Source organism: Silurus aristotelis (assembly GCF_946808225.1).
Source record: "Silurus aristotelis genome assembly, chromosome: 19".
In the NCBI taxonomy this organism is placed as follows: Eukaryota; Metazoa; Chordata; class Actinopteri; order Siluriformes; family Siluridae; genus Silurus; species Silurus aristotelis.
In genome coordinates, this window is record NC_139592.1 from 11,611,606 (window position 1) to 11,636,311 (window position 24,706).

The 24,706-nt window shown below is 37.2% G+C and overlaps 1 protein-coding gene across 8 annotated transcripts in view; it reads right to left on the reverse strand.

The window, feature by feature from the left end:
- The window catches only part of foxp1a (forkhead box P1a), a 44,889-nt gene that overhangs the window by 8,750 nt on the left and 11,433 nt on the right, over window positions 1-24,706 (reverse strand). The window contains exons 2-7 of one of the 8 annotated variants that reach the window (XM_083570184.1): window positions 20,875-21,004; window positions 9,452-9,538; window positions 6,654-6,791; window positions 6,453-6,536; window positions 3,492-3,606; window positions 3,114-3,279 (exon numbers count right to left, since the gene is read on the reverse strand). In XM_083570184.1, the coding sequence (XP_083426310.1) occupies window positions 3,114-3,279; window positions 3,492-3,606; window positions 6,453-6,536; window positions 6,654-6,791; window positions 9,452-9,538; window positions 20,875-21,000 (716 nt within the window). In that variant the 5' untranslated portion in view covers window positions 21,001-21,004. The other 7 variants (XM_083570183.1, XM_083570182.1, XM_083570181.1 and 4 more) reach the window with 7 other exon arrangements.

Sequence of the window (24,706 nt, forward strand, 5' to 3'; positions counted from 1 at the left end):
CATTTTTTTTTTTTATGTTTTGCATCACCCTATGGCATCTTCCTACTTCACAGAATTTTATTAAATTTAAACTGCTGATCTCAGTATTAACTAAACCAAAGAAGGTTTCTAATGTGCATAGATTCCACACGTCTCTGTACTGTCATAGAGAACACTTTTCTTCCTAAAGATATGACTTTTAATGGTGTTTTTGATAGTAATGGTGGATCTACTTTTAATAGGTATTTTCTATTATTGTAAAGAAAAAAGTGTGCATTTCTCACATAACTGTCAATGTGAAATTAAACGATGTTTGCCCACAAAGAAGAGTGTCAACAATTCTGAAACAGACTTGTGGAAACGGGAACAAAAATTTTCATTGAGTATACTTCAATTATATGGTCTGGTGTAACTGGAATGCCCTGTATTATTGAGAAACCATAGCTGGGATGACCCTTCAATCTTTATATGTTCCAGACCGGTTGCTCTGCCTCATATAAACAAATGATCTCACAACCTGCGCATTCAAAAATGATACATAGCACATTTGACAATCAAATGATTCAGCTTTAAAAGAGAATGCAAATACAATAAAATTTGTTTACAGAGTTATTTGCTCAGTGAACCAGATGAAGCTCTAAAAATCCCACCCCACACATCAAAGGCACAACAGCACAGCAACACATTAAACACGGCAATGACTCACTTCTATAGAGTTTCAGCTAACTCTGTGAACTGACATGTTCGATCTCATTTATCTGTGGAGCAGTTCATTTTCTCCACTGGTTTAATTGGTTTTCTTAGCAAAAACATAAAGCAAGGAAATAAAACTGGCAGATTTAAAAGAAATAATCCATCGGATCTCAACACTCGATTAATAGCGTAGTAAGAAAAGGCAAGCAAAGGGGCAGGACTGTAAAACTGCACTCAGTTATGGTCAAAGAGGAGAAAAAGAAAAAGAGAGTAGGGCTATATTAAAACGAAAAGAGAGAAAAAAAAGACAGCACGACTATTTTTCAGTAAGAGGAGTGCAAAGCCTTGCTTTTCATGCCAATGGATGCACTTAAGGTTTTAGTTGCAGGCGCCACTTTGCCAGGGCAGAATTTACATGACATATGAACCTGACCACGCAGTCCTTGAGCATTCACCCTGAACTAATATCAGCCACCAGAACTTCAGCCAAACAATAACAGACACACAGCAGAGAGGACGAGTCTGAGGACACAACGCAATGACAGTTGTCCTTCAATATGCTCAGCAGTAATCCACTACAACCTTCCTGTAACAGACAGCACTACACAGGCAGCCGGTTATTTTTACAGCACCTCCCAGAAATGTAGATACTCTACAAGGTAAACAATTCTGCTCAGAAATAAAATGAAGTGTGCAAAATAAATCTGGGCCTCAGTTACAACTGAAAATAAAAATCTACTTCTCAATTTTAGCCTATTTACCAACTGAAGCATGCACTGGTATTACGTGTCAAAATACCCACAAATATGCTAAATGGGAACATTCACAATAAAGCATCGATTTAGTTCTGTTTAAATTTGAGCTTCTAATATTGCAGACCTTAATATAGTGATACATTAACCAACATGGCCGATACAGATCTAGTACTCATGAACATGCTATGGTTTCAATTATACAACAGTTAGCTTCAACCTTGCAAACACACTGTTTAAAATGCATTCTTCCCATGCTGTTATATATTAAAGCCTGGGCTTTGTCACCAAATCTGTATAATTTCGCTGACTACAGGTTGCTAAGTAACAGAGGCGGTCATGTTACTCCAAGCTGTTTCAAATCATTAACCAACAAAATTAGAAAAGATGACTTACATCATGTAGCCTACTTTGGTCAGATTCGGAAGAAGAGTGTGACTACCATCATCATTCTTATTATTACTGACCTCGTCATCATCATTATTATTGCTATGTATTATCCCCTTTACAAACGTATGCGTTATAACTGTGACTGTTGTGTAATGTCAACATACACGTGCCATATCAGAGATGGGCGAAGTTCAGCCTACAACTTCTGAATCATTTTGAACCATTGTTTGAATTTAAAAAATACGGTACACTTCAATTTTCCTTGCTGCAAAGCAACAGACAAGCAGAATGAATGTTGTTTTGCTGGTATACCGATATTTAAAACAAAAAGTGAAATTTCTCCACAAATATTACGATGGAACCAGAGTGAAGACATGGTGCAAAGTTTCCACTCAAACATTTCTTTGATGTCTGATGAAACGTCTATATAACTTCGAATTGAAGTGATGCACTGCTTAAAGAATATCATCTCTGTTGGTCGCTTTGTACAATGTTATGTGATGCTAAAATCAATTCATGGAGATTCAAGTCTACTTTTTAAACTTATAAAAATCTATTTTGACTGCTTCCAATAATAACACTATTGTGACTTGGTTGCAAAGTAACACAAAATTTGTTCTGGAACTACTTTTCTGTGGGAGCAGAAATAAGCAACTTCATAGCCGGTTTCTTGTTTTACGTTGCCGTCACTTTGTAAACTGGAGTATAAAAGCAGTTCAACACTCAAGGTTGCATGCTATCCAGTATAACATCACAGCCTAAATCTAAACCGCACCCCTTGTGTCCTGTTTGTGCCTGAGATCAAATCACAGACATGATGTTACTTTCAATAACACACTTCCTGTCTTGGTCTAGTGCTAAAATTTATCTACAACCTAAAGAAAGGAACATATGAATAAGTGTGCATGTTGCTTGCAGAAAAGCAGGTTTGTGCATGTGGTTTGTATATCAGGCATCAACAGGCCTGCAGGGTATAAATAATTATTCCAGACTGGCACACATTTACAATAATATAATGGTGCCCTAATCGGAGACCTGCCAATAACCTGCATAAGTGAGAACATGCCAGTCTACAAACTGTTGCTTAACTTGTTTTTAATTCCTGCACCACAAAATAAATACCTAAAATATATAATATTAGCCTTGAGGATGAAAACAAGGTTAAGAAAACAATTTATCAGAAGAATTTGAAATTAATCATTGAAATGAGTTTCAAATTGACCGTTTGAAACCAGTAGAGTTGAGATGATGAACCAAAGAGTCTTCACTTTAGTGTAGGACTATTAGAAATGGTCATACCTCTCTCGCCTGATTGGCCGGGGTGTGTGGTGTCCATTGGTGCTGGGGTGCTGGTTAGGAACGGGCGGTTTAGAAGAAGAGGGTGATTTGTCACCGCTGCTCTTTTCCTCTGATCGAACCTCTGTCACATCTTTCCACAACTTTTGCAGCTCTGCAGGAATCAAACCTGTTTAACACATCAGGCCATTTACTTCCTCACATAACCATCATCTTGCTTTTTTACGATTGAACTTCATTGAGGTTAAAAGCAGTCTCTAAATCCAGTATTAGATAAATATTAAGATATCAGGTGTGTTAGGAAAGCTGTAGTATGCAATAGTTCAATGGTGAAGATAAGTAATAAAAATGAACAGGGGAAGAATCTAGTTTTGTTCTTACTCTGGGAAAGTGAGGTGAGAGCTGTGGCCGGGAGAGTCAGCAGCCCTTGCCTCTGCAGATGCTGCTGTTGAAGAGAGAGGAGCTGCTGCTGAACAGCCATCTGCTGGGCAAGCATCTGCTGCTGGAGCGAACATTCACACGCCAGTGTCACTACACATGCAATAACCATACAGTCTACATAACACCTACAGAAGAAAGCTATAGGTCAAGCTGATCAGGACTGTTGATCCCTAAACTGTAACCAAACTATAACCCCAATTCCCCCCCCCCAAAAAAAAGGTGAGACGCCACATGAAATTTAAAAAACCAACCCAGAATTAATTGAATTTAAAATCTCATAAACCCATATTTTATTTACAATAGAACATTATCTAATATCTATAATAAAACAAATCTCTGTGTGCTAAGGACAAGAGCAAAAATCAATATCGGATGCCTAAAACCTGGTGTTCAGGCGGCACTGCATTAAAAACAGGAATGATTCTGTAATGAAAATCACTGCATAGGCTCAGAAAATCCTTCAGAAATATATGCCTGCAACAAATCCACAAATGCAAGACAAAGCTATATGATGCAAAAAAGAAGCCACATGTGAACATGATCCAGAAACTTCACAGTCTTTTCTGGGTCAAAGCTAATTTAAAATGGATCAAGGCAAAGTGAAAAACAGACGAATCAAAATGCCGTGAAAAGGAAGGTACCATTCGGCTTATAATCAGCATTCAGTTTAAAGTCTGCATCTCTTAGTTAGCATGGGGGAGCGTTAGTGTCTATAGAATGGAAAGCTTACAAGTTTGGAAAAACACCAGCAATGCTGAAAGGTATATACAGGTTTTAGAGCAACATGGGTTCCATCCAGGTGACGTCTTTTTTTTAGACAAGGCCTTGCATATGCTTAACTGCTTATATTTATATATATATATATATATATATATATATATATATATATATATATATATATATATATATATATATATATATATATATATATATATATTTATTTATTTATATATATATATATATATATATATATATATATATATATATATATATATATATATATATATATATATATATATATATATATATATATGCAGTTCAGACCTTTCACCATTTGAAAACATTCGGTGCACCATAAAACACAAAAAATAACAAAGAAGACCCAGGACTGTTGAGCTGCTAGAATCCTGTATCAGACAAGAATGGGACAACATTCCTATTCCAAAATTCCAGCAACTGGCTCTCAGATTTATAAACTGTTGTTCTTAAAAGACGAGGGGATGATACACACATTGCCCTGTTCCAATGCTTTTGAGTCATGCACCCACCAAATTCTCAATTCTTTTGTTTTTTTACCTCCGTAAAATGCTATATTACCTCAGTTTTCCATAAAATTTTATCAAATACGGGTTTATGAAATTTTCAAATCATTGCATTGTGGTTTTATTTACATTTTACACAGCGTCTGAAATTCTTCAGAACTGAGGTTACAACATTTAAATCTTTGATCCTGTTTACACCTGGCTATTCCATGTGTCTTTTGTGCCAGGAATGTATTCAGATAACATTTTAACCACGTGCGTTTACACTTGTAGTCAAATGCATCCCCAGTTAGCCAGATTTATATCAGATTGCCGAATCACGCTTCATATACAAATCAGCTCATAACCACCAACTGTGATGTTCCTTATTTCCAGCTGTTTTATGCAAAAGACAGGTGCCGCATCAAAGATGACCATTTTGTGTGCCGTTTTATTCACTTAAAGGCACAGAACTTAGCAGTGATGAACTGTGTAAGTTATAAAATCAGGATGGAGCATTGGTTTTATTTGGATAGACGCATGTAGTAACACTTTATTAGGAACACTTGCTTTGAGGCAGTTATCTAATCAGCCAATCATGTGGCAGCAGCACAACGCAAATAATAATGTAGATACGGGTCAGGAGCTTCGGTTGATGTTAACAACAAAAATGACAATAGGTAAAAATGTGACCTCTGTGACTTTAACTGTGGCATGATTCTTGATACCAGATGGGGTGATATATATATTTAAGAAATCGCTATTCTTCTGGGATTTTCACACAGAACAGTCTCCGGAGTTTACCGTTTAAAGAATGGTGGGCACAAACAAAACAAAAAAACATCCTGTGTACACAGGGTTTAACGCACCTTGCTGGTGATTAAGATCAGTGGAGAATGATCAGATTGAGTTCAAATTCTTGTTCTTGGCTGACAGAAGAGAATCCTGATGTGACCCTTCTGCTCTTGTATGCCATCAACTTCAAGGTCTGATGTGTTATGCATTCTGAGATTCTTTTCTGCTCACCATAGTTGCAAAGATTGATTGTATAAGTTACTATATTCCTCCTGGCAGCTCTAACCAAACTGGCTAGCTTCCTGTCATATAAACAAGGCAAATCCACCCACAGAACTCAATGTTTCTGTGTTTCAAATCATTCTGTGGAAATTCTAGAGACTGTTGTATGTGAAAATCCCCAGAGAGTTTCAATACTCGAACTAGCCCATCTGGTACCAACGTCCATGCCATGAGTAGTCACAGAGATCACAATTTGTCTTCAGTACGACGCTTGATGTAAAAATGACCTGAAGCTCTTGTCCTGTATCTACATGTTTTTTTGCATGGCACTCCTACCACATGATCGACAGATTAGATAATTGCCTGAACGTGCATATATACAAGTGTTCCTAATAAAGTAGTGTTAGTGTATGTTTGAACAACATTTGGCTGAAAGAGTCTGAAACCTAAAATGGGCTGAACAACTGGGCTGAGATATATTTACATTGAATCTTAAATCCTTTAATACAGATACTCATAATGGTAAAATAATAATAATAATAAAAAAAAAATGTTAAAAGCTGTAAAAGAAGTCTCTCACAAAAGGACATAATTAGAAATAATTGCAGGTTATATATAAAATACAGAAAATTGCACTACACACCTCTTTGCTGGGTTTGCCAGTGTGCTGCTGTTGGAGGAGCTGCATTCGAAGTTCATCCTGCTGCTTCTTGTAGAACTCCTGGAGCTGTTGCTGAAATACAGCAATTATAATGAACACCATTTTGCTGCTCGTGTACTCATGACAGTACAGTGAGCGATGGCAGAAAATGTTTGAATTGGTTTGACTAATGAATGTACAAACCTGCTGCAACATCAGAGCTTGTTGTTGCTGTAACAGCAGCTGGAGCTGTTGGGGGTTCAGGACCTGCTGCTGAAGGATCTGCTGCATCTGCTGAGGCGTGATCACCTGAGGGGTCATCATGGCCAGCGATACAGGCACCTACACAACACACACGTTGCTGAACCGCATACATTTATATAAAAGAGTGAGAAGGAGGCAGAGGAGAAGTATGCTGCTGTCCTTCCCTCCATATAAGAATTTGGTATGTGTCTCCGGGTCATTGTATTAATTCAGCCACAAAAGTATTAATAAGACCAGACACTCACTGGGTGAGGAAGCCTGATGTGCAGCCGGTGTTGCACTACACTCCAGACTCATGGATCTCATTGTGCACACTGGCACAGTCATGCTAGAACAGGTCTGGGCCTCTAAGTTCCAGTAAAGGGAAACTTTAATGCTACAGCATACAAAGAAATCCTATACAATTGAGTGTTTCCAACTTTGTAACAAAACGTTTGGGGAAGAACTACGTATGAGTGTGATGATCAGCTGTTTAAACTCGATAATGCTAAAAAACTAAAAAGAGTTGGTACTCAATAGTTTTCCATTTTATCCGAACTAGGAATAGTTTGGATGAAAAAAAACATCAAAACAGCTACACAAGTACACAGATAAACATCTCTTTTAAACAATGTCAGTTCAAATGGATTATTTATTTCTCCTGTTTTGACATGTGGTTTACAACTGAGAGTTAAACAGCTATACCAGAAACCAGAAATACAGCCATACAACTGCGCAAAAATGCACCGTTTTCAAAACGTATCATTTTCTATGTATCGTTTAGCCAGAAGCAATTACTGCTTTTTAATCCAGACACAGAATAACTCACTAAATACGCAAACACAGTGTTTTTCAACTGTTTACAATAAACAGAATAATTAAAATTGCATTTATGGATCTGTATAAACAATACATCCATCGGGATACACAACAACTGTGAAAACAAACCTGGAGATTGCATTTTAATTACAGCTCCACAAGTCAAACAAACAAGGGGTTCCAGTAAAGCTGGCTGCAAGTAAACATGCCGCTAGACTATTTCTCTGCAGCTGTGAGTGAAATATAATGGCTGACCTTCACGCACACGCTTTCCCACACTATCTCGGTGAGCGTACAGGCGCTAGCTATCGGAGAGCTCGAACGCTGGCTGGGTCTGGTTTCAACATTAATAAATGTTGTCTGATGCCCTCGAGCGAGCCCTCTGTAAAGACTGCACACTTCACTGAAAAAGAACACAGCAACGACAACAACCCTTCAGCTCCGGATCTGAGCAGGCTGACAATTAACGCCAATAATTCTGCCTTTTTTTCTTTTTTTACGCTCTCCCAAAACGTTGATGTGCGCTGTCTCTATGACGATAGACAAGTCCAAACAGTGTTTTGTTGTTGTTATTGTTCCTGCCAGTGTGTCAGAGAACAACTCCCTGTGAGTGAGCATGTCAACAAGCAAGCGCTTCTGAAAACACAGACCCATAAATCAACAAGCCTCAACAATCCAAAAAGCAAAATCTTTTGTTATTACTCTCAATAGTTTAAACAACAATTTCGAGTTAGGTTACATCCCCAAAGTTTTAAAGAATAATAACAAAAGATCTATATAAAATAATAATATTTTAGTCTTCATCATGGTATCTATTAAATGGAAATAGAGGCAAAAAAAAACAAAACACCAACAGTGTCGTGTTAATTTCAGTATTTGAAGAGAGGTGATTAGGTTTCTGAGTGTGTGTGACCACAGCGAACAAGAAAACCTTTTAGCAATGCAGTGCTATTATTTCCAAGATAGAATCAACGCTCAGATATCACAGAACCCAAGTCATTTATTTAGCTCATCACTCCCTCATGACACCACGGGGAAAAGGAAAAAAAACAAAACAAAAAATCAATGTCTCCCTGAAATACACAACTCAATTACAGTGCACAATCCATAGTGCTGCAGTGATACGGTGCTTCTGTTTAGCACTCCATTCATCTTCACACAGCAAGTTCTTCAATCCGGCTCAATCTTAATCAAACAAATAAAATCCCTCAATTTACTTTGCCAACTTAACTGCCCCGCTTGTACATACATGACAAAATGAGTAATTATGAACAAACCAGGAAACAATTTCACTAATATTTAGATTCAAGAGTACACATAAAAAATAAATAAATAATATCTAGAAACAACATCCCCGTTAACTACAGTTCACGGATGGCAAAGTCTACATCCTGCTCGTACATAAACACCGGATCAAACACAAACCTGGTTAGTTCCATTGGCATTAAAAGCTGTGTGTCCAGCAAGAGTTGTTGTAGGTGTAGTGAGCAAGCTGGTGCCAGCATTCAGACGGAGTGTGACTCCCGATGGGCCGGCACATCCTGGCTCAATTTCCTTCCACCATTTACAAACTGCCAAACGTGTCCAATCATGTACTTACAGCCCGCCCTCTACTCTTAACCTAGTGACATGACCTAGCCCATTAATCCTGCTCTAATTTCACTCCATTCATTCCAACCCATAATAAACAACCTTAGAACAAGCAAGAAAACACAAAGAACACTTTGTATGAGACCACATAATAAACTACACAAACAAAAAAACGATTTGCAATAAGCACCATATTTGATTTTATATGTTTTATTTCATGCTATTAATGCATTCTATGAGAGGAATAGAACCATCATCATATTGTGTGTGTGTGTGTGTGTGTGTGTGTGTGTGTGTGTGTGTGTGTGTGTGTGTGAGAATGTAGGTAGTAAACAAGATTACAGTTCTACCTGTGTTTCTGGCTCTTTCTCCACACTCTTCTGGGACTTCTCCCCACTCTGCTGTTGCTGTTGCTGTTGTTGAGCAACTTGAAGTGCCTGAAGATGCAAAAAACAATAACAAAATCCTGATTGGCTTCGTAAAGTCTCCAAGGAGTATTGTCTTTGTTTTTCAGCTCGTGCAAGTGTGCTGCCGACCCACTACTGTGTACAACAATTAACCCTTCATTATCTTTGCTACATTCTATAAACGACAAGTCATCTAGAAAATGCAGAAAACCAGTACTGCAGGTTTGCCGTGGCTGCAGCACCGAGCAGCGATATTACCGTCTATCAACTAAAGAGGAATGTATCATGAGCGGAAACATGTGAGTCACAAAAGAGAAAACTGACCAGAAGGGTCTATGGGTGCAATGACACCAATTACATCACGATATGAAATGTTCTGTAGCACTTTATTTCACCTTTTAAAGGTATTATCCCATGGCTGCAATGATAATACTGATTATATCAATAAGGAAAATTCTTAAAAAAAAAAAAAAAAAGAAGGAAACATCACTAATGCAGCCTATTTTTATTTATTTATTTATTTTCTTTTTTTTTACAACTAAAGAAATGCTAACCAAGTTAACTGACTGGTATGTCGAACAATTCGTTTCACTTGCTAACATACATAAATATCTAAGCAGTGTTCACACGTAATCTCTGGTCAAAACTGTGGCAAAATGTATTTAAGAGCATTCCAAAAAGAACTCTGTAGGATTACAGTGTAAAATAGACCACTTGAAGAAAGACGTTTGGTACGAACACAGCCTTAGGTAACAACTTCTCCAAACACTTCACGGGTTGTGCAGCAATTCTTAGAGTAGTTTCAGGCCCAGTTTCTTGCATTTGCAAAAAATCTCTGAATAAAATCAACAAACTCTGTTTGTACTCTTTGTAGCCTTTGGTTTGCAATTTTAAAATAATGATTTGAAAATTTGTATTTCAGCATGTTTATTCTTATATGTACAAGCCGAAATAATTCACACATATTTGAGAGTTAATGGAAAAAAAAATGTTTTATCTAACATTTAGTCTAAGAATATTGTTTGGGGGAAAAAATAAATAAATACATTTTTTCTTTAAATAAATATCAAACCGCTTCACCACCACCACCCCCACCCCTGGGGTCACAGACCCTCACCTCACCCAGCACCTAAGCCCTCTAAAAACCTAGGGAAAACTGTGCCCTCTATCCTTGGGGAAAATTCAACACATGATAAAAGCCCTTAAAGACATAACTTTAGTGTTTTTTTTTTTTATAAAGGATTTTTTTTTTTTTTTTTAATTGACAGCAAATATTTTTCTTATCAAACAAGATATACAGACTGCGATACAGATTATTATGAAGTTTGTCTTTATAACCATTGAGGTGTAATAAGATTTAAGGAAAGAGAGTTGCCTCTCATGTCAGCACATCAATGAGACACAAACATTTCAAAAGAAAGCATGTGTGCAACACTGCATCTTCACGTTCTGCTTTGCTAAGTGAAACTGACTAACCAGCTGACCTTAGCATCCTATAAGGAAGTGGTTTGACATTTTAGCAAGTTACTGAGTCAACAGAGTAAAATAATAGAGGCAATTTCATAATTTGTGAAAGTTTGGGGGGGGGTGTCATTTCTGCTTGGTTAGACTAAGAGTGTCTTTATTTAGCCTGATAGTTTAATATAGATTAGCTCACTGCTTTTCACTGAAAAGAGGGGTACAATAAGAACAGGGACAGTAATTTGGAGTCCATATAAGGTAATCAAAAGAGTGGAAAAAAGTTCATTTAGCAAATTATTTCATTATTAAAATGTTTTAATGCCCTAACTGCTATACTACAACCTCATATGTGTGGTCTTCAATCAACAACACTAATTAAAGATGTGTTAGAAAAGCACAGCTGGCAAATGGATTTTACTTGTCTTTAAGAATAAACTTGTACATGTCTTTGTGTTCACACTGATGGTCATTTTACAGTTTTGCATTACAATTTGCATTTGCTCATTTGGTTGACACTTTTATCCAAACGACTTACAATTGAGACAGGATTGAGCAGATGAAGGTTAAGGGTCTTGCTCAAGGACCCAAGTGCTGGAATTCAAACAAACAGAACTTGTAATTAGTAGCCAACTGACAAATCTATTGAGTGACCAATCAAAGAAAAAAAAGGTTTTGACGTCACTCTCAAAAAAAGAGAAAAAAAAAAAGCCTGGCAATTTACACAAAATTAGAAAAAAGATGGGTTTCAAACCGCAAGACATTTAGCAATGAAAGAAAAAAAAAAAGATGCTCTAATCTATAGTAACATCGAGCTGCTTGTTTGTTGTCATATTGAGTAAAACAAGCGCTATACATCGATGCTTTTCTCGAGATCAAGCAATTCTACTCCTTGACTCTGTGCCATTTATTACTTTTGGAACAAGAAGCCCATACAAGATTTATAAGTTGACTGTTCTTAAATTTCTCCTCAAAAAAGCATCTATGGCCTCCTATTAGTTACTATTCAATCTTCAAATCACCGTCCTGTTCCAAGATGTTTAAATGCTTGTCATGTAACACTCTTCTTTTGATATCAGACTAAAAAGCATGTTTTCAATGTACTATCTCTAAGAATCATCCTATACATTCAGCACTGACTAAAGTGGCCAACCATCAACTTGTTTGCCTCGGATTGTGTATACGTTTCTATTTACAGTTTAGAAATTGTTTGTTTAGACAGACTTGATCTTGCTTGACTTGAACAGTCCGGTTCCAGTGTGTTAGCATCAACAGTGATTCATTGGGATATATAAAAAAAAAAAAAAAAAAAAAAAAGCGCATTTAGTGTTACCCAAGGTTGTATTCTAGGCCGTGTATTCTTCTCTTTTAGCTCCTTGGTTGTGTAATTCTCAAATATCATTTGGATTTCACTCCTATGTTGATGATGCGCATCAGTTTGGCTCTATTAGCACTCAAACATATGTGACACGCACATTAGTTCCACCTATGACTTGGAATTGTGATTGGATTTAATCAGGAAACGGAAAAGTATAAAACACAGGGAAAAGAAGATTCACTAGTCAGCGTCTTCACAAGTCTATTCATGACATCGCTATTCAAGTGAAAGAAAAAATAGTCCACTATAATATACAGGTGCATTTCACAAGATCAGCATTTGTAAGTGGTCTTGCCATACTTCTTTCTCAGGAGGCAGAGTATTTAGTGTTTGCTCCCAGCTAAGGCTTTGTGTCTCTTGGCAGAGGTTGAGATGTTCACAGTTGTCACTGGATACCACAGCCCCTTCGTACCACCTGAGACACTTCACTGACAGCCGCAGCCTCAGTGGCTCAGACATGCTGAACTTGTGGCTTCACAACTTTTAAATACACCTTTACATTTTTTTACATTTATGGCATTTGGCAGACGCCCTTATCCAGAGCGACTTACAATGACCTCATTCATACAACTGAGCAGTTGAGGGTTAAAGGCCTTGCTCAAAGGCCCAGCAGTTGCAGCTTAGTGGTGGTGAGATTCAAACTCATTACCTTCTGATCAGAAGTCGACCATGTTTACCTCTGAACTACCACCTCCCTTTGTGGATACTGGACTGGTAGTATGGTAGCAGGTCACCAAAAACCTCTTACTGAGGGATTCACAGAACGAGACAATCACAGCCAGTCATGCTTTTTTATACATCAGTCGTTCGATAAATCATTGTTGACATCGCTCATGTGCAAGTGCCAGACTATTGCTTTAAATGTGAGGTCGGACATGAGAGAGATTGGGAATGGAAATTTATAAAGCTGATCCTTTCTCCATAAATCCAAAATCTTGATAGCTTTATTAGGCCCAGGAATTCTGCATCTTCAGTCTAGTTATCTGACTCCATGGGATCTACTTCTGCTTGTACTCTACACACAAGTTGTGTTGCTGCAGAAACTATTGAGTGCAGCTTTTTTTTAAAAAGAGACAGCTAAAGAGAAGCGTGCTGCTAGTGGCTATCAAGCGGTTTCAAAGGAGTGTGAACAGGCAGATGGCACATCAACCTCGCAGCATTATGCCACCTGTCCTGTTTAGGATGTTCTGCAGGTGCAGGAGCACCGGCTCCCCTAATGGCTCAAATGGGTGACACGAGAGTGCTGCCTGCTCTCTGGCTTCTCTAGGGAGGCGAGTGCTCAGGAAGAAAAGCCTCAGCAGAAGTGCAACAACAAACGATCCCAAATATGAAGCGTAATAAATAGCCAGATCACCTTCAGCATTTATTGTTGTTCATATAATGTGCACACAGATTGCAAGACATAAACCCTTTCTATTTTACATGCAAAAATGCATTGCAATGCCAAGATACACGTGACACTGAATTTACATACTACCTGCAAACATGCACTGGCATGCTACATGCAAAAAATAAATTTCCATACTACATGCAAAACTGCATTGCAATGTTACTTGCAAACATGCAGTGCCATGCTGCATGCAAACATGAAGTCACAAACTATCTGGAAAACACTCTACATTTTTGGAGGCAATGTAAGGAAGTTATTATTGATAAAAGTCTATTATTAGGTTTAAATGTAGTAAAGAAAAAAAGCTTTAGTTCTTTAGTGCTATTTGTTTTACCATTAACCAATTTTATTGTGGCGATTTGAACAGTTTGCCCAGCAGGGGGCTCATACCACCCGAGCTCCTGATAATCAGCAGCTAAACACAAATTCACAATACTCTGAAACACACAAAAACCCAACAGTCCTGACTAACCTCATAACAGACCAGTGATAAAATAATTCATCTTTTTATACTGATTATATGTGCCACGAGATTGAACACAAGAGAACTGAGAGGTAAAGTAAAAATTAATTAGTATTATTATTCATTATTATCATTCCCCTGGTGGTCTAGTGGTTAAGATGCAGCGCTCCCACTGCTGCGACCCGGGTTCGATTCCCGGTCAGGGAACCATCCCCAGCCACTCTTAGTGCCGGTCCCAAGCCCGGATAAATTGGGGAGGGTTGCGTTAGGAAGGGCATCCAGCGTAAAACATGTGCCAAATCAAACGTGCGGAGGATCCGCTGTGGCGACCCCTAACGGGAGAAGCCGAAAAGAAAGTTTTAAGTTTATTCATTATTATCATTATTATTATTGTTATTATTATTATTATCGTTTCTATAAACAAATAAAAAAGACAGTCCTCTAATTTCAAATAACTAACAAAAATGTTAATGATTTTCCGAGAATAGAGGATAATTATATGGTGAATAAGATCAAAAACAATAATGAATCACTTCAGTACAATCACAACGCTCTTTGTTCAAGTGAGCAATTGAGTACAGCTTTATATGAAGGGGCAATTTTTCCCAACAAGGCAACATTTCGAGTGAAGTGCAACAACAAAAGGTTGAATGTTGTTAAAAGGTTAGTTTTTCCAAGTAAACACTAGCGCAATACAAAGGATTATTTACACAGATGAACCCTTCAGCCAAAGCTTCAAAACAAACGGAAAGTTTTTCCAAGTGAATATTTGAACTTGAACTGCAATAACAGTAAGTCCTTTTTCTGGGAAATGATATGGATGTTGTCATGGGACAGTTTTTCCTAGTGAATGTTTAAAGAGAGCATGAATACAGTTTACTATGTTTGTGTCTAGGAGTAACAGCAGCAAATAAAACTGGGCGTAACCTCGTTTTTGCACCAATTGCAATAAAGCTCAATTAGAGCTTCTCCATTATCGTGTTACAACAAACCCAAATGCAGGACTAGAACTCTGGCCAAGTGTGTTTTCCCATCACATACCTACAGGTGAAAGTACAGTAGGAGGAGGTTTGGAGGTTATTGGGTGGTAACTTGACAGGCAAATGTATTAAAATATCACACAAAATCTAAACAAATCCTTCTGAAAATAAAACAGGCATATACTATGTGGCCAACAGTTACCCCAAAAATATCAGCCCAACTTATATAATGAAGAAAACATTACTGACGTGAATTTCTTTTAAAGCTTTAAAACATTGTTTTAATGCGCATGCCAATTTAAAATCGTTTGCATGTTAAATCCACCAAAAGGACCTACCTTTGCAAGGAGGGAGAAACTTTGGCAGGCAATACTTGAGCCTTCTACACTTTTCTGTGTCAGTAGAAAACAAATTCCAGCCACAGACATCAGATGTCTATGCAACTTTGTTTGATCAATCAATAGTCTGTACTATTTTTAACACCTACTGGATAACTCTTGATAGGTGGGGCAAATGGATAACTAAATTCAAATGTGGAGGATTATGTGTAATTTGCTGAGCTGTGCCCAGTCATCTGGTTGAAGGCTGCTATTTCATGATTACCACTTAGCATATAAAAGAATATTGTGCCTCACTCCATTTCTAAGAATCTCACACACAACAGTACTATAGTAGGTTTTTTTTTTGTTGAGAAACTTAATAGAAAACATGAATTTTCCTCCACTCAGACTCAACAATCAGGACCAAAAGCTACTGATTTTAAAGATTGCTCAGATACATCATATAGTCAAAAGTATGTGGACACCTGTGCATTGCATATACAGTCATTTCCCAAAATAATCCTGCAAATTGTATAGAATGTCATCATATGAGGTAGCTTTCACTACAATGACTGTGTGCACAAAGCGAGCTACATGAAGATATGGCTTGGGGAAAAAGGAAAAAAACGAAAGTCTGACCTCAACACCACTGAACACCTTTGGGATGAATTACAACTCCGCAAACGCACCCCGGACCTCCTCCGAAGACATCAGCGCCTGATCTCGCTAATGCTCTTGTAGTCGAATGGTCACAATTCACCACAGACAAACAACAATATTTAGTGGAAAGCTGTCCAAAATGCCTTGAATTTATTAAACAGCAAATACATTTTGAACATCCCAGAATTTGCAATAGGAGGTTAAAAGAAATGCACAAGTGTTATGGTCAGTTGTCCACCAAGTTTAAACCAATTTATTTGCTTATAAACTGTAAGAATTGACAGTCTGCCTCAACCCAGATTCCTCACTACGCTATATCAAAATGCGCTCATCTGCAAAATGGCTTAAATTTCACAAAAATATTTATATAGTTTGATGTAGAATTTCAGTTGGATTAATCTTAACCATAGTCTTTATTTAATCTCTCTAGTCTAGCCTAACCAAAAGGTGTCTGAGACCTGATCCGACCTGCTGGGGGGGGCCGGCACCTGCTGACCTCCAGCTCGATAGTGGTATCACCCAGCCATGTGTTCATCTACTCATTTCCTACACCTAATTTACATTTAAAGGCTAAATCCTATCTACACTTCAAAGCGAAAAACACTAAAAAAATATCTGGTCAGAGTTTGTTCTGCGTTCTTTCTGACTCCGATGAACCCAAAGTACTTTTCCTTTTTTTTGTCACTGCTACGCTGTTATAAACTTCTTCATCACGATCATCGTTGTCCTCATCATTTCTTCTTATAAACTCTCTAAAGACTGCGGTCTCGTTTCAATATTCTGACTGCAATACCGACATCATATTAAATAACATCATTTCTATTGCTGAATTTACATTATTTCACTGTCAAATCTTTGTTGATTTTAGGATCACCACTTTTTTTTTTTAAGTCAGAAAATATGAAAACAAAAGATGCTATTCGCATGACACATTACTGCTACTGCCATGGCAACCAAGCTTAATGCCTAATTTTCATCTAAGAGTAAAGGTTTGTGGAAGATGGAGGATTAACTACTTTGATTTGTGCTTTGATGGAATCTCAGGCATTAAAATCAGTTTCATAAACTAATCTTGCACTTCATTTAAACGCAGTATTGTAAAGTAAATTATATTCATGGCGTTCCTTTAAAACAAAAGCAACTGCTGTATTTGACTCGAGTAACCATAGACTTGATTGTGGAGAAGCCGAAAGAAAAACAAAACAAAAGAATGCTGCAACAGAGCTGGAAAATTCACTAGACTGATCTTCAGCTTTAATTAGATATACACTTGTACATTTTAAATTCAGAAGTTTACATATAGACCATGGCTGGATATCTTCTGTCCACACAGGACACACAGCACCAAGCTTTAAATCCGCAATCGACTATTACAACAGATCATGTCTGAACTGAAGCCAACTGGAAGCTGAGATACACCATGTGTCTATTTATAGTACTTAACCGCATCTTCACTAACAGCAATCACTTGATTAAAAAAGGTTTATAGTCGAATGCACCTTAAAGATATAAAGCTGTTCATCAGCCAACAGTTAATGACTTTGAACAACATCCTTAAATTGTACCGTTTTAAATCTCGCTCACGCAATACCACTGGAAACTGGAGAATCGTGAAAAATAACGACCAATCCAAGTGGGGGGAGGGAAAAAACACTGCAAAGCTTTGTTTTCTTTCTGATTTACATTTAATATTACACTAAAATTATCCAATAGCAATAATAGCAATAGTATTATATTCTGCATTTGGGTTTTTTGCAACACGATGTTACTCCTAGACACGAACATAGTAAACTGTATTCATGCTCTCTTTAAACATTTACTATACACAATAGTAAATGGCACAATAGCAAATTCAATTATTTGGTAACTCTGTTACTCAAAAATCTGTGTTACTTGTGGAACCTCTTTATGAAAGTGGTCTGCACATGCGACTGTACTGCACACATTTGCCATGTACCCCACTGGACTTGGCCAAGATGCCATCTGGTTGACTGCTGAATGATTTTCACTACGCATATTAACTATCTTCCACGGAAGACAGACCATCAGAATGAAGAACACAGGTATGTGGAAACACTGACAAATACAAGCAGTATGATGCAGTCATAACACGCCTGCCAACAAGACACGTAGCCACCTGCATACCAGCCAGTCATAAATAATATCATTGATGCGCAGAGAAAACCACAGCTCACAGGCCAAATGTTGGCCAACAAGTTTTCTGACTTTCTATTGTACAAACACAATGTTCCTGAATATAAGTGTTATTAAATGAATAATGATAAATCCTTTCCCCTCAAACCATTAACAAAGTGATGGAAAGGTCAATGTGCTGAGAAAGAAAGCACAAAATGTGTGCGCTTATCGGTCAAGCACAGAAGAGCCAGTGTCACGATGTGGGCTTGCATGGCTGCAAAATATTCTACACCTACCATACAAAAAGTGAGGGCTACGCATCAGTGGATCATTGAAGCACAAAATTCAAAACACGAGCAGAGCTGTCAATCATTCAGGATTTATACGTCAGCTGGCTGATCTGGCATTTTTATTAGATAAACAAGAAGACTGCTCCTTTTGGCATGTTTTTGCATTCCGCTGTTAAAATCAGACATTCCTATGCAAAATGTGTAAAGGCTGACAGAGGTGTCTGTGTGTATATTTTGGTATTTGCTACACCACCTGCATTTCCATCATTCCCCACTTCATAGGTGCACCCTACAGATTGAATACCTCTGTTTTAGGTTGAGGAAAATGAGTATGGGCAATTTTGGCTGTGCAAAATAATACATACTATAAGAATTTACACATACACGTACTTGTACCTGAACGGTTTCGTTACAGGGCTTTCGGTTCGGTGCACATGTGTACTGAATGTGATCCCTTTTATGTGCGGAACAGTGTTAAAATCTGAGTTCCCACAAGAACATTTTTAGTGAGGGACCGCAAGTTTGTTTGGCCTCCGACTCACACTTCGAGCAACATGTCACTGTTTATTTTTAATAAGGAGTATTATTATTACACTTGAAAACATACACATCAATGACGGGGTAAAAAAAAAAAAAAGAAACAAGAGAAAATCCTGACAATTCCGCATCTCAATGAGTAAATGAATGAGGGATGGAAGAAATTAAGACATTTGAATAACTGCCTAATTAAGCGGAACAGTTAAGTAAATTATATCTTTAGAAAATGTAATATTAAATGTAAAACACACACACACACACACATAGAACTGCTTTCCTATTAGTGTTTGGGACTTAGACAGGGTCTCAGAGTGTCCTTAAACACTTAAACAATGAGAATGCTTCTCTCTCTCTCTCTCTCTCTCTCTCTCTCTCTCTCTCTCTCTCTCTCTCTCTCTCTCTCTCTCTCTCTCTCTCTCTCTCTCTCTCTCTCTCTCTCTCTCTCTCTCTCTCTCTCTCTCTCTCTCTCTCTCTCTCTCTCTCTCTCTCTCTCTCTCTCTCTCTCTCTCTCTCTCTCTCTCTCTCTCTCGTAAACATGCCCCTGAGGTTCCAGGGACTAGTGTTCTTGTCCTTTCGATTCTTTAAATCTGCCTGATACCTCTGGATGGAGTACTTCTCAATTGTCCATTGTAAAAAATTAATTATACAAATAAATCTGAACTAAATTTATTATACAGATCTGTATTACACAAATGGGGTCTAACAAACTATTTGATTAAATTTTAATTTTTATTGAATTAGTTTAATTTGTGCCAATGTATTCGATTACTCAATTTAATCAATATGATAAAAAAGTGTATGGCAATAATGATTTATTCTATTTGATTTATATATATATATATATATATATATATATATATATATATATATATATATATTTTTTTTTTTTTTTTTTTTTTTTTTTTTCAAACCAAGCAGGGCAACCAAGGCATTTTATTTAAAATTGTTTAAAAAAAAAAACAATTTTAAACTACTGATGTTCACAAATGTTAATAATAATAAACTGCATTTATTAAAAAAAAAATAAAAAAAAAAACAAGCAATTTTATGTTTCGCATTCTGTACCGAAATTGAACTAAAACTTAAAAACCCAAGGTGTGTACACTCCTAAAACATGAACATGGATACAGGGTAAAAAACATTCACAACAATTTCAGGAAATGCTAAACATGGAACAAATAGTGCAAAAAAAAAAATCTGTTTTCATCCACTGTAAATACCACAACAGACTGAAATCCAGGAAATAGGAATTCAACAGATGTGAAAACAAAATGGCCAGCAAGAGGACCGTCCTCCCTTCTCTGACCTCTCACACTTCTGCAGGGTCGAACATCTGGCCTTGTGGAATCCCCCGCACCCACAAGGAAAGAATAGTGGATGGGACATGAAGGGAAATGAAAGACTTTAATGAAAAGGGGTCAGGGGAAACTATTTTAAGAGATATAACAATAGATATTGGAGAATGTTTAAAGATTGTTCTACAAAAAAGAGACCATATCAGAAACCAAAACATGACTCGTGATGTGTCACCTATTTGCTTTGGAGTTTGGAAATGGCAGAAAAAATATTGCATAGCAATTCCAATAATAAAAAAAAAAAGTAATTTTCCATGGACAAACCACAAACAGTTACTCATTATAGTGTCAGTACACTATTTAGAAACCATTCATTGATTGAGATTGTGATCATCTCTTGGTAAATTCCAAAAGAATAAAACATTTACACAAGTCAAATAAAAGATAAGCGGTATTAACCTGTTGTATCTGGTGTGTAGATGTTTTTACTGTTGTCTCATTGGTCACTTGCTCCACACCCAGGCTCAGTCGCTCCTGGCCAGCTGGACTGCTGTTGGCTGCTTGATCTGTCTTGGATTCCTGCATGTCGCTATAGGGTGAAAAAAAAACCATACATTAATTAAAAACCAGAAACGGCTTAATATCTACCGACAGCATGTCATTTTATAGTTAAGACAGGAAGAAATCTAAAAAAAAAATTTTTTTTATAAAAAGGTTTTGTATAAAAGAAAAAAAAATGACCAAAAAGTCATAACCAAACCAGAAGACATATTCAGATGCCAAATCTTTAGCATTCACCCCCTCTGTTTTTTTTTCCCCGTGCAACTCATTTTTCATCAATCTTCACAGGGTTACACACTCTCCCACACAAGGAAGCCTGAGATGATATTTTCTAAATAACTGACTGCCACCATGACTACAGTAAACAAAGAGGCCTAGGTCCAGTGTTTATTAACAAACACATCTTGCTTCTGGAGCTATTTAACATTAACCAGGTGGTAGGATCTGAGGATCTGGCAGGTGCAATAATACACTGGAAGGGCCTTATGTAAACAGCTGGTGGGGGCGGGGAAGCATTTCAAAAAGCAACACAGCTAGAGTAAACAGTAGAGAAAATCTCTAGACAAACAACCAGCCCTTCTCTTTACATGAATGTGAACCAGAACACAGCTTGGAGGATTATTTTTGGCCTGGAAGATAGAACACATTGTAGTTTTACTGGAAAGATCCAAATATTGCACTACTTACCCTCACAGCTGTTGTCTTTGCAACGATTTATTTGATTTTACATGAAAAGGACAAGTGCAGATAGCTATTCATATCTGCTAAATCAGTCCGAAGGGGGGGAAAACATCCTTATCACTGCCACCAGGATGCACTTCTCTCCACTCAAGCTTGCATGATATCATACACTTAATCTTCTAACGTCTTGATAACAAACATTAAACAATGTGACCTACATTATGTATTATGGAAACACAGAGAACAAAAGTGGTGTTCAAGACACTGTCAATATGTTGGGTGGGGGGAAAAAACGACATAATCCATTTCAGAAAGAAACAATACCGAAGAAATGAGAAATGTTTGAGATTGTTGATTCTTTTTGCTGTCAACAAGGTTCAGTGCAGAAGATAAAAGAAATGAGTCATGAGAATGAATTGAAAGTGGGTTTAAGCGTTTCTATTTTCTTTTATTTTTATTATTTTTATTTATTTATTTATTTTTTACATAGTTTCATAGACTGGATTAGTGAATTAACACCTTCAGAATTCTAGACAGAGCTTGAAACAGATGCAAAACTATTTTGCGTCCAGATCCCCCCCTCCCCCTGGGTTCTTCTGTGACCTCCAAACTCCCACAAAAACAAAACTGCAAATCAGCAGCAGTGTCAAGATTTAATTCGTCTCATCTACATCGTACTCATCATCTCACCTACATGTACTAGGTGAGACTGAAGTGTACTGGGATATACATTCAGAGAAGCATGTATGATGCAAGTAATATGCAGCGGAATAGAAATATTTTTTTAGGGTTTCTGCAGGTTTCACCAAGTCAAATTTAAGACTTTATTAAGAATAAAATAAGACCTATATAACATAAAAACACACACACACACACACACACACACACACACACACACACACACACACACGTGTTGTAAGCAACTGTCCTAAATAAAGCCCTAAAGTCCTAAATAAAAACTGTTTAACCAAGTTTCGCTAAACTTGCACTTTGCCATAGCTGAAAAATAAAATCCGTTTTATGTCTGTGGTACAATTCAATAGAGTTTTACGCCAGTGAGAGAAAGATGATTGGCTGTTGTATGATGATGGTTTATTTGTAGCCGTAATACACTGAATTATATTTGGCCTAGCGAAGGAAAGAACTACAACACCAAGGAGACAAACAACAACAAAAAAAGTGCTGCAGCAGCATTTTAACAAGCATTAGAGGTAACGTTACATGGACATTGAAAAATTAAGTTCTAAATAATTTAAGTCATAGAACAGAAAATTTAAGACTTTTTAAGGCCCAAATCTTAGATTTCAAATTTTTAGACTCCACAGAAACCATGTTTTTGGATAGTAAAATCTTAACGGGGTTCACTTTATTAATTAAATGTATTATTTTGTTTTCTTCCAATTTTAATTTTTTTTTTTATTTTAAACTCTGCAGCTCTGTTGCTCTGCAGCAACAAAACACTAATCAACCAAATGCTCCCTGCCTTTTGAAACCCCACCTCCTCTACATCAGACGCTAAAGATAAAGTCCCAATCAGTGAATGCACTCAGGTACAGTCATCCCAGCCAGATTCACTCAGTATTCTGTCATTGGCACTCCAGGAAATACAGCTAACACAGTTTCTTCACAAAGCCCCAGCCAGCTAAATGATCCAACTACAGGAATTTTCCTGGTTATGGTATGACACAAAGAAAAAAAAAGTTTACTGTTAACAAAAAAAAAAATAATAATGTTTTAAAATTACAGAATGTGTCGATGTTTGGTCTGCCCCCTTGTGCCACCGTAATACCTAATCTAATACAATGTGCTGGTGATAAAGCAGCAAAGAATGAGATAAAATGATTGAAAATGAAAATCAATGCAGCTTATGTGATTACAGTACAAGAAATACCTGTACGCAATTAACCAGGAGAACAGACCAGGAAAAAGAAGACCTTGAAAACAAAAGAATGTGTTAACGAGTAGAACAGACCAGACAAGAAGAGAAATGTAGGCTTATGAAATAAGTTCATGTGAACTTATAAAAATATATATTACATGATTGACGAGTCATAATTGTGCATGCTATTTATTCTATTATTATTATAATGTAGGGGAGTGCAGAAGACCTCGCCTGAAATGCGGGAGGTCAGGGTGAGGTAGCCCTGAGGTAACAGTGACGCTCACAAAGTAAAGAGTGTGTGGTGAAAAATGTGCAGAGTGGCATGTAAAGCAAAAAGTGGCAAAAAAAAAATTGCTCTAAAATCAGAACAATAAAAAATCCACAGTCACTTATTTTTTTTTTTTGCCAGCAACCCAAGTTAATATTAATCTCAAGCCATATTAACTGGTCTTGTGGCTAAATGAACAAGCTACAAAATCTAGTGTAAAGTCTTCTCAGAACACTGTTACAGAATATGAAAGCAATGCTGATGGAATATAGTTGCTCAACAAGCTCACGTGTGTAACTCGCCAGGTGTCCACATTCTTTTTGCTATATAGTGGTTGAAATGTCATCAGATTTGTAAAATTCAGAAAGTCTCTCGCTGCATGTACAGACATTCTTTTTGCTTAAAGTTTTCAAAATGCACCTTTTGTGCTGACAGTTGTGTTGTCATGATTCATGGCTTCAATATTAACACACCGGCTTCACAATGTTCAATCAACTTTAGTTCACCTAGCCAAATAAATCACCGCTCTCTCTCTTCAAAGCAGAAGCTCCGGAAAAAAAAGGTTACAGGTAATTTATGATTTCCAATTAGAAACCGCGTGAAGGTACTTAACATGCACAACGTGATCTTCGAAAATACACTAAAGGATACAACATGTAACATAGCAAGAGGACCCCCCCCCCTTTATACAACAAAGCTAAAAAAACTCCTTGTTTGCCAGCTTCTAATCTGTATGTTATGTTCCACTAGTTACAATCTCATGCCCGTAGATGTTGTCTATGTACAGTATGTGTGTGTAGTTGAGCTGGTAGTGTTGTTTTATCATGCTTTTGTAGTGTTTGGCTGCTCTTAGTTGCATCTCAGTTGTGCAACATGCAGAATCATATCCCGTGAGGAAT